A 10,914-nucleotide genomic window follows, 5' to 3' on the forward strand; every position below is an offset into this window, starting at 1 on the left:
AACAAAAAAAAAAAAAAAAAGAAAGAAAGGGAATGTGTTAGTCTTCTGAAAATCTCTAAATATTTGATGGGCATTTTGCATTTTCCTCCATAATAGGTCCGTGTTGTTCAACTTATACAAATGAGGTCAAGTAACACTCATGTTCCGGGAACGTATACACTGTGACTTCCGGTATCTGTGGGAACCGATGAAGAAACATGAGCCTAAAGCCAAGGGGGTTACTTACCAGTCCTGATTTCCTGCCCTCCAAAACAGGGGTTGGTAGGGCAGACGGGGCACTTACAGAAGTCTTTCCAAACTGTAAACTCAGCTGGCAGTTATGTAAAATGACAAGAAAGAGATGACATTCTCCATCTGGCAGCAGAGAAAAAGCGAGGCTTAGAAAAGGCTCAGGAAAGTCACACAGTAAATATCACAGCCTGCTAAATTATTTTGTCTTTTTGGTACTGGGAACTAAACCCAGGACCTTGCTGTGAGCTGCGTGCTTAGCCCTTTTTATTTTGTTATTATTATTTTATCTTGAGATAGAGTCTCACTAAATTGTCCAGGCTGATATTGTGATAGTGCTTGCCTGTAGTCCCCACACTGAGGAGGCTGAGGCAGGAGGATCACTGCAAGTTTAAGGCAGAAAGATCACTGCAACCTGGGCTACACAGTGAGTTCAGAGCCAGCCTGAACTACATAGAGATCCTATCTCAACAAAACAAATAAACAAACACCGCCCCCCCACCCAAAAAAAAAGTACCAAATAAGTTGTCCGGACTGGTCTCAGATTTGTGGTCCTCCTGCCTCAGCCTCCCAAGTGGTTGGGATTACAGGTGTGCACCACCACATGGGGCTCATGATGAGTACGGGAGCACAGGCCTCTCTGACTGCAGGTCGCTTATCTTCTGTGTCTTGTGAACCAAAAACCTCCACTGAGCCCACCTCACAGCATAGATTAGCAACTCTTGCTTTGTTCTACACCAAACAGGTTGTGTGACTTCAGGCAGGCCTCTCTGGACCTCACTCTGGTCATCTGAAATCAGGGATGAGGGCTGGGGAAGAGCTCAGTAGTTGAGGCCCTGGATTTGATCCCCGTTACCAAAACGGACAGGCACCTAACTAAATAAAACCAGAGTTTAACCCTGGCCATGGTGGTGCCTACCTGTAGTTTCAACTACTTGGGATATTGCAGTAAAAGGATCAGCTGAGATCAGAAACTTGAGGGAGGCCAGGGCAACACAGTTACATCTCCATCTTCTATCAATCAGGAATCATTGAATCTATCAGATTTGGCTTGATGGTTTTTTTCTGTTTTGTTCTTGGCTTGATGGTTTCTAAGACCTCAGTGGATGGGCGATCTATGCATTAACCCTTCACATGCTAGTAGAAGTTCATTAACAATTCTAGGTTGTTGGATACTTTCACATAAATAAAGCACAGCTTCCTTTGTGTGTGTGTGGAGAGAGAGGGAGAACGAGAGAGAAAGAGAGAGGTCTTGCTACCTAGGCTAAACTGGCCTTGAACTTGCAATCCTCCTGCCTCAGCCTACTGATTGCTGGGATTACAGGCATATGCCCAGCCTTTTTTTTTTTTTTTTTTTTTTAAGACAGGGTTTCACTATGCAGTTCAGGCTAGCCTCAAACTTGAAGTGATCCTGCTGCCTCAGCCTCCCAAGTGCTTTGAGCTCCACAACTTCTGTTCTTCATGAACTCCCAGTCCATCGAGAGGGTGGATGAAGCAGTGGGAGTGACAATAAATCAGTCTTCATGGATCAGTGCCTGAGCTGATGGCTGATCTATACAGAAGGCTGCAGGAGCCTGGGGAGACAGGAGAGCAAAGAGCACTAGAAAGGTGTCGCCAAATAGGTGACCTATGAGCTGAGACGTGAAGGTGAAGTTAGAGCTCCACAGCTGGCCAAAAGTGCCACAGATACAAAAACACAAATGTGTGAAGTAAGAAAATCGTGTGGGGTGTTGGGGAAAGGCAGTTTCTCAGAACACAGCCTCTCTCTCTCGCTGAGGAGGTACAGGGTCCTGAGTGCACGGCACATTACACTTTACCTGAGGACTGGAGCTTTCCAAGCCACTCTGAGGAGCAGCCCCAGGGAAGGAGGGGCCTGAGGGACTCCGAGGGGCTTCAGAGGGAGGCACCCACTCTGCCTTGGACAGAAGGCTCCACTTTTACCTGCTATAAAAAGTGCTGCTTGATTTCCCCTGACAAAAAATTTCCACTGCTAAAACAGGCAAACAAAAAAAGTCATGGCCAACAGGGAAGTAGAGGGTTTTCTGCTGGTAAGAAGCAAAACCGCGCAAGTAGAGTGTTTTCTGCTGGTGAGAAGCAAAACCGCGCGAGAAGAAACCCTCGGAGGGAGACTGTGTGGGTGTGAGTGTGAGGGGAGGTCCGAGGCCTGAGGTGCCTCTTGGGACCTGGAGTCTCTCACTGGGCTCCCTCGGCTGAGCAGGGGCTGGTGACTAGGAAAGGAGCATGCATCCCCTCTGGAAAACAGAGGGTCTGCTCAGAACTTAGGTCTCCTCAGGCCTTGGAGAGGAGGAGTATGTGATCTCCAAGAGGTTGTCCCCCTTGTTGGCAGGCACTGGGGAAGCAGGAAGTGGGTAACTAGACTAACAAAAGTGCCTCTGTGTCGGTTTGCCCATCCCAGGTGGGAAGGGCGGGGCCTAGAATTTAGCCTGGGCCTTGGGCCTGGTGTGAATTCACTTGTGATTTGAGGGCTCAGAGGGAACACTGATCAGGAGTTAGAACCCCCATTTCAGCTCTTACGAGGCTGATGGGTTGGGGGGTTGGGAATTGACAATTTCAAGTAAATTTGGAAATTCTCAGGGCAATCCCCTAGGATGTCTGATGCAGAGGGAACAGATCTAGGGGAAGCTCCTTCAGTCCCCTCTCTGTTCCCTCAGGGACCATGGGCTGTAGCTGCAGCTCAAACCCTGAAGATGACTGGATGGAAAACATCGATGTGTGCGAGAACTGCCATTATCCCATAGTCCCCCTGGACGGCAAGGCCACGGTAAGAGGCGAGACAAAGGGCTTACTGAGGGAGTCGGGTGGTGTGTAACCTACAGCTGAATGGACCACTGCTATAGGTCCTTAAAGTAACAGAACAGCCAGGCGTGGTGGCACACGCCTGTAATCCCAGCACTAGGAAGGCTGAGACAGGAAGATCGCCATGAGTTTGAGGCCAGCCTGGGCTACATCGTGAGTTCAAGACTGAGACCGGGTCTCAAAAAAACCCAAAAAACAAAAAAGCCCAAAACCAAACAGAGCAGCCCTCTCCCCTGGAATGCAGAAAGAAAAGGAGGCCCAGAGAGAGGGAGGGACCCAGCGAAGGTTACACAGCAAGTACAGACAATAGTTGGCAAATTCGCAGCTGGGTAAGGCCCAGCCAGGCTGGAGAAATGGACGAGAGGAAGGCAGAGGAGAGGGGATCCAGGGTCTAATCAGTCTTCTTTCTGTGAAACCACCCTCATCTTCCACCCCACAGCTTCTCTTGCGGAATGGCTCTGAGGTACGGGATCCACTGGTCACCTACGAGGGCTCCAACCCACCAGCCTCTCCGCTGCAAGGTGACTCCAGCCAGCAGGGAGGAAGATAAGGCCTGTGGCTCCTTGGCTTTTGACTTCCATCTCCTTCCCACATACCTTCTTCTCCGTCCAACCTCGGCCCCAGGTCTTGTTTTGTTTGAGACAGGATCTGGCTATGCTATGCAGGCTGGCCTTGGCCTCTGTATGCAAAGTGTGCCAGCACACTGGATTCTGGCCGGAGTCTTGACCATTATCCTGTGACTCCAGAACTCCGTCCTCCCTGCCAATCAGCCTGTTCTCTCCTTTTCCCTCTCTCTTTTTGTGTGTGTGTATGTGTCGGGAATTGAACTCTGGACCTTGCACTTGCCAGGCAGGCACTTGTGCCGCTGAGCTATATTCCCGGCCCTTCAGCCTGTTCTCAGAACGCCTCCCATCTTTGCAGACAACCTGGTTATCGCCCTGCACAGCTACGAGCCCTCGCACGACGGAGACCTGGGCTTTGAGAAGGGCGAGCAGCTCCGCATCCTGGAGCAGTGAGTGCCCCTCCGCGAGCGTGCGCGCCTCGGGGACAGAACGGGAGGACTCAGTGGAGACGGGCGTGGGGTGGGGGTGAGGTGGAGGGGGGCGGCCTGGTGCAACGGGGGGGCTTTGACACCGCCTCGGTGGCGCAGGAACGGCGAGTGGTGGAAGGCCCAGTCCCTGACCACGGGCCAGGAAGGTTTCATCCCCTTCAACTTCGTGGCCAAAGCGAATAGCCTGGAACCTGAACCGTGAGTGGGCACCCGTCGTGGGGGCGGATGGGGAGCAGATCTGGGGATCTCGGAGCACGGAATGGTCCTTGGGATGCTGGTGAATGCTGAAGGGTGACCGAGGAAGAACAGGCCAGCAGCCATCGGCCTTCACGTGTGTCCTTGGCAGCTGGTTCTTCAAGAACCTGAGCCGCAAGGACGCAGAGCGACAGCTCCTGGCGCCGGGAAACACGCACGGCTCGTTCCTGATCCGAGAGAGCGAGAGCACCGCGGGTGAGCTGCCGGGCGCCGGGGCGGGGTCTCGGGGCGGGGCCCCAACTGGGGCGGAGCCTCGGGTGTGGGTGTGGCCTCGGGCTGCGTCGCAAAATGCGCAGGTGCGGGAAGGGTGAGCCTGAGCCCAGGCGGGACTCGCAAGTGGCCGGTCCTGCCTTTCTTCTGTATTCTTTCCTTCGTTTTTGAACCAACCTTTCATTCATTCATTCATTCATTCATTCACTCACTCACTCAGGATCGTTTTCGCTGTCGGTCCGGGATTTCGACCAAAACCAGGGAGAGGTGGTGAAACATTACAAAATCCGTAACCTGGACAATGGCGGCTTCTACATCTCCCCTCGCATCACTTTTCCCGGCCTGCACGAACTGGTCCGCCATTACACCAGTGAGCTCCGGCGGGCTGCCCTCCCCTGTCCCTGCCGACCTGCCTGCCCCCAGTCCTTTTCAGGGCTCCCCTCCAGCCGTCCTTCACCGTGCTCCTCCCTCCCCCGCGGTGGGGGATCCGCTGGGAGGCGGCCCCTGGCCCCCAGGTGGGAACGCGGAGAGGTGGGGGTCGGGGCGCCCCCGAGGCCCTCCAGACCACAGTGCCCCGCGTTTCCCTCGCCCTCGTAGATGCTTCTGATGGTCTCTGCACGAGGTTGAGCCGCCCCTGCCAGACCCAGAAGCCCCAGAAGCCGTGGTGGGAGGACGAGTGGGAGGTTCCCAGGGAGACGCTGAAGCTGGTGGAGCGGCTGGGGGCCGGCCAGTTCGGGGAAGTGTGGATGGGTGAGTGCCAGGAAAGGGGAGAGGGAGGCGTCCACCCAGGTCCCGCGGCAGTGCCCTGTTCCGGGGCAGCTGCCCGGCTCCTGACGACTCCCCCAATCCTTCCCGCGGCCCACCCCAGGGTACTACAACGGACACACGAAGGTGGCTGTGAAGAGCCTGAAGCAGGGCAGCATGTCCCCCGACGCCTTCCTGGCGGAGGCCAACCTCATGAAGCAGCTGCAGCACCAGCGGCTAGTCCGGCTCTACGCGGTGGTCACGCAGGAGCCCATCTACATCATCACCGAGTACATGGAGAACGGTGCGCTCCGCCGCCCTGCTAGCCGAGGGGTGCGGTGGGGGGATGCTGCTGTACCCCGACCTTCCCCGAGGGTGGGGGAAACGTGCCTCTTCCTCTGACCCAGCACCGAGGGGTTCTAGAGGACTTCCCTGGGCCCCACGGGTAAGAAGAAGGAGGTTTCCTCTGAGCCTGTCTGGGGTCCCAGCCTAAGGTGGCAGGGTTCCTCCAATCTCCCCTGACCTGCAGTCCCTTTTGCCTTCGCCCATGCCTTACGTGGATCGTGGATCGTAGGGTGCTGCATCTCAGAAAGCAAGTCTGTTCCTAGCTCCATTTTCCTCCCTTCCCAAGCCCTATTTTTCAGTTCCTCTCATGGTTTGCTGTTGGACAGAGAGAACCCCAGCCACAGGGACACAGATTTCTAGACTTAGCCTTGCTCATGCTGGTTTGCCATGTGTGATACAGGCTAAGTCCCTGTACTGACCCTGGTGTTCAGTTTCTCCAGGTATAACAGCAGAAATTAAAAAGGGAGCCCTCAGAAATAATATACAGAGCCGGTCGTGGTGGCACACGCCTGTAATCCCAGCACTTGGTAGGCTGAGGCAGGAGGGTCGTTGCGAGTTCGAGACCAGCCTGGGCTACAAAGTGAGCTCAAGGCCAGCCTGAACTGCATAGTGAGACCCTGTCTCAAAAAGAAAAGAAAAAAAAAAAAAAAGACCAAAACAGAAATAATACAAGACCCTAGAGTCTGCCTGGGTTAGAGTCGTACTTTCATGATTGTATGGCTTTGAGCTAATCACATTACTTCTTTCAGCTATGGTTTTCCTATCTATAAAATGGTGGTACTAATGCCATAGTAAACCCCTCATAGGTCTTTGTGAGGATGACCAAATTAGAACAGCAAGCGCCATAAATTTATTGTTATCTGGCTCTGATTGTGAGCACAAGATCGGTCCCTCTTTCAGGGTGTGAAATGAGCTGTTAATTGGCTCGTGGGTTCTGACAATGGCGAATAAGTTTTATCCTGTGTGCCAACATTGGTAGTTGCTTGAAGTGGTGGGTTGAGAAGGATTCAGAAGCTCGTTGAGAGCCAGACATGGTGCTGCAAGCCTGTAATCCCAGTGCTCAGGAGGATGAGGCAGGAGGATCAAAGAGGCTTCAAGGTCATTTTGGGCTACATAGTGAGTTCAAGGCCAGCCTGAGCTACCTACATAGTGAGACCCTGTCTCAAAAAAAAAAAAAAAAAAAAAAAAAAAAAAAGGCAGCTCATTGGGAGTACTGGGATTGGTAACATTGGCCATCAACAGAGCAATGGCACTGCTTGCTGTGTCTGAGTGAGGCCTTGACCTTTAGTGACTAATTCAGCACTTATAGTGGAGACATTTACTCTCCTGTAGGTTGTTTCTTCTTCTTTCCTTCTTTCTTTTTTTTTTTTCTCCTTTCTTTTTATTTATTTATTTTGTTGGTACTGGGAATCGAACTCAGGACCTTGCGCTTGCCAGGCAGGCACTTGTGCCGCTGAGCTCTATCTCAGGCCTTCCCCTTTCAGTGTTAGGAGTTGAACCCATGGCCTTCACAATAATCTACATCTCCAGCCCTTTTTTCTTTTTTCTTTTTGAGACAGAATCTCATTGTGTAGTGCAGGCTGGCCTTGAACTTGCTTACCTAGCCCAGGTTGTCCTCAAATTCATGATGATGCTCCTGCCTCAGCCTCCCAACCTTTTTTCATTTTTTATTTTGAGACAGTCTCATTAAATCTTGTAGTTGCCCAAGCTGGGCTCAAACTTCTAATCCTTCTCCTCAGCCTCCCAAATGCTGGGATTACACACATGGGCCACCGTGCCCGGCTCAAATGGGGTTTTACTCTCCTGGGTAGTGTAAATTGTCTGTGGCTCCTATCCATGGACCCCCAGGACCTCTTTTCTCCACTTCACTCATAACATTTGGCACAGAGCACTGGGAACATGGATAGATGAAAGAAAGTTCCTGTTGTCAGGGAAATCTGATTTTGGTTATGGACATTGAGAAAACCAGAGTTTGTGTCATGGGAACGTTCCCAGCATGCCATAGGAGTATAGATGATGACACAGTTTATTTTGCCTGGTTGGATCCAGAGAAGCTTCCTAGAAGAGTAGTCCAGCTGACCCATGAAAGGCAGTAAAATTTTTTTCAGCAGGCAGAGATAAAACAAAGACATTTTGGGGTAAGAAAGTAGTGGTCTATGTGAAGAATCTGAAAATTGTTCCAACCTAGCCCTCAAAAAAAAAAAAAGAAGAAGAACCTGGAAATTACCTATGGAGTGAGAAAGGCAGGATGAGGAAAGAAGAAACTACAAATCTGGACCATGCAGGGATGAGGAATTTGGACTCTTGCTGACAAGGAGCTTATAGATCCTTCCACCCATATCCCATCGCAGCCCCCCAACAGGTCCTCCCGTATCCTGAGCACCCTTAACCTGAACACTCCTCCATTATTGTTCTTTATTCTTCGTTCCCACAATCAGATGTTGCTTTTATTTATTTATTTATTCATTTATTTTGAGACAGGGTCTTGCTGTGCAGTTCAGGCTGGCCTTGAGCTCACTTTGTAGCCCAGGCTGGTCTCAAACTCACAATGATCCTCCTGCCTCAGCTTCCCAAGTGCTGGGATTACAGGCATGTGCTACCCCACCTGGCTCAGATGTTGCTTCTAGACCTCAACTTGGGGATTAGCGCGCGGGGGCCTCCTCCTGGAAGTGTTGGGTCAGCAACTCTTGTTTCTGCCCACAGGGAGCCTGGTGGATTTTCTCAAAACCCCCCCGGGCATCAAGTTGACCATCAACAAACTCTTGGACATGGCAGCCCAAGTAAGGAGACTGCAGAGGGGCTGGGCATGGGTACCGGGCAGTTGGACGAGGATGTCCAGCCCAGGACTAATGAACTGGATCTGGCCTGCAGATTGCAGAGGGCATGGCATTCATCGAAGAGCGCAATTACATCCACCGTGACCTGCGGGCTGCCAACATCCTGGTGTCTGACACCCTGAGCTGCAAGATTGCAGACTTTGGCTTAGCACGCCTCATCGAGGACAATGAGTACACAGCCAGGGAGGGTAGGCCTGGGGCGTGAGGGGGGCCTGGGGTCCTCCGTGTCTGTGCAGGCAGACCCAGATGGCCTCATTCTCCTCTCCTCCCCAGGGGCCAAATTTCCCATTAAGTGGACAGCGCCAGAAGCCATTAACTATGGGACGTTCACTATCAAGTCGGACGTGTGGTCTTTCGGGATCCTGCTGACGGAGATCGTTACCCACGGCCGCATCCCTTACCCAGGTCAGCGCCACGGGCAAGAGCTAGAAGGGTCACCAGGAAGGGCAGCCGTTTCCCGTCTTCCTGCTTACTTCTTCCAGGCTCCCAATCTGACCTGTCTAGTTGATTCTCCTCTGTCCTGTCAGGAGAGTGACTCCAGCGTCCCCAAGCAGACGCCACATCTCCCAGCACTGGCTTCCATCTCTGCCGCAGGATCTCCCTTCATTAGCCCCAGCTCTGATCTTTAGTTCTGGCACAGGCAGCCTTGGCAGACCAGGCCACCAGTGCCGATCCTCTGTTTGGCCCTGATCAGATCATCCTTCTCTATCTGGAAAATATGTGATGGAAATAGTGCCTGTCCATACAAAGCTATTCTGAATCATTACTTTGGGAAGACATTTCACCTCTACGTCTCAGCTTCCTCCTATGAGAGGCAAGAGACTTGTGAAAGAGCCTAACTCAGAGGAGGTGCTCACTGGCTTTCCTTCCCTCTAATACTTTTCACCTAAAGAGGAAGAGAGCCCTGGATTCAATCTCTAGTACAAAAAAAAAAAGGCCGGGGATATAGCTCAGTAGCATAAGTGCCTGGCAAGCGCAAGGTTCTGAGTTCGATTCCTGGTACCAAAAGAACAAAAAAAAAAAAAAAAAAGAGGAAGACAGACATGTAAACAATTATCCCTAGACCTGGCTTCCAGCACTGGCACAGTGCCCTTAACCCTGAATTCAGATTGAACCCAGGGTCTTACACATGCTATGTAAGTGCTCCACCACCGAGCTACACCCCATCCCTAGGGTGCAATGTTTTTCAAAGGAACGTGCTAAGAAGCTTTAGGGAAAGCATGGGCATGACCAAGCAAACCTGTAAACCAGCACTCGAAGCCGAGACAGGAGGATCACTGGGAGGTCAAGGCTAGCCTGGGCTACATAGTAAGTTCAAGTTCAATCTGAACTACATAATGAGATTCTATCTCAAAGAAAGAAAGGAGGGAAGGAAGAAAGAGAGAAAAAGAAAGAAAGAAAATAGAAAGAAAAAAAAAGAAAAGATGGAATTTAGGGGAAAGGAAGTAGCACAGAAAAACAGCAGGGAAATCGGGGCACAATCTATTCTGAAGCTTTCTGTACACTCAGCTCAGTGTGAACAGAATCTTGCTTCCAGGAAGGCAAAGGCGTCTTGGAGACGGAGGACTGTCCTGCCCTGAACCTGCCCCATCACACAGTCCCAGGGGCAGTGCTGGAGGTAAACCACCAGGTGTCCAGCCACGATCCTTACTGCTCCTCCACTGTGCCCAGGGAAACAAGTCCACAGATAATGTCTATTAGAAGAAAAAAGGCCAACACTCCAGGAGGCTGAGGCAGGACGATTGGATGGGTGGACAACCTAGCAAAACACATGAAAAAAGGGCTAGGGATGTAGCTCAGTTCAAAGGCTCTCAGTTCAATCCTCAGTGCTGCAAAAAAAAATTTTTTTTAGAAATTTAAAAAATAAGAAGAGGAAGAAGAAGAAGAAGGGGGAGGAAGAGAAGGAAGGCAGCAAAAACATGGTGTAAATGCCATCAGGGTCAGGGAGGCAGTGGGAAGGGACAGGGACCTTGGACTTGCATCTGCTTTAGCAGATGGTCTCTGTTAAGACATGAGAGTCCACAGATCTATTGTTTTTCAAGAGAAGCCAAAACTTGGAGTTTTAGGAAAATTTGCTTATTTCCAAATATAGGTAATTGACTCAGATTATTTTAAAACACCAGATGTGTCAGCCCAATGTGGGTCTGTGGCTATATTTAGACTGAGTTTAGTCTATGAGTTTGCACTCCTTGACTCTAGCTATAGGTGTTTGTTCCATGGTCTGCATCTTCCAATGTCCTGATTTTAAAATGTGAGTGACCATAGGTTGAGAGGGCTCCAGGGCAAGGCCTCTGCAAAAGGGTCCAGCCCCATGCTCTGAAGGAGCAAAATTCTTTTGTCTTTTTTTTTTTTTTTTTTGAGACAGGGTCTCGCTATGCAGTTTAGGCTGGCCTTGAGCTCACTTTGTAGCCCAGGCTGGTCTCGAAC

The 10,914-nt window shown here is 51.1% G+C and overlaps 1 protein-coding gene across 2 annotated transcripts in view; it reads left to right on the plus strand.

Annotated features, from left to right (window-relative positions):
- The window catches only part of Lck (LCK proto-oncogene, Src family tyrosine kinase), a 23,994-nt gene that overhangs the window by 10,836 nt on the left and 2,244 nt on the right, over positions 1–10,914 (plus strand). The window contains exons 2-12 of one of the 2 annotated variants that reach the window (XM_005395058.2): positions 2,901–3,010; positions 3,485–3,566; positions 3,967–4,057; positions 4,196–4,294; positions 4,443–4,546; positions 4,782–4,931; positions 5,159–5,311; positions 5,430–5,609; positions 8,354–8,430; positions 8,522–8,675; positions 8,761–8,892. In XM_005395058.2, coding sequence (XP_005395115.1) covers positions 2,906–3,010; positions 3,485–3,566; positions 3,967–4,057; positions 4,196–4,294; positions 4,443–4,546; positions 4,782–4,931; positions 5,159–5,311; positions 5,430–5,609; positions 8,354–8,430; positions 8,522–8,675; positions 8,761–8,892 — 1,327 coding nt within the window. In that variant the 5' untranslated portion in view covers positions 2,901–2,905. The remainder of the gene's footprint in view (positions 1–2,900; positions 3,011–3,484; positions 3,567–3,966; positions 4,058–4,195; positions 4,295–4,442; positions 4,547–4,781; positions 4,932–5,158; positions 5,312–5,429; positions 5,610–8,353; positions 8,431–8,521; positions 8,676–8,760; positions 8,893–10,914) is intronic. The other variant, XM_005395059.2, reaches the window with a different exon arrangement.

The sequence above is a fragment of the Chinchilla lanigera genome, unplaced genomic scaffold (genome assembly GCF_000276665.1).
Source record: "Chinchilla lanigera isolate Chin_1 unplaced genomic scaffold, ChiLan1.0 scaffold00051, whole genome shotgun sequence".
NCBI classification, from domain to species: Eukaryota; Metazoa; Chordata; class Mammalia; order Rodentia; family Chinchillidae; genus Chinchilla; species Chinchilla lanigera.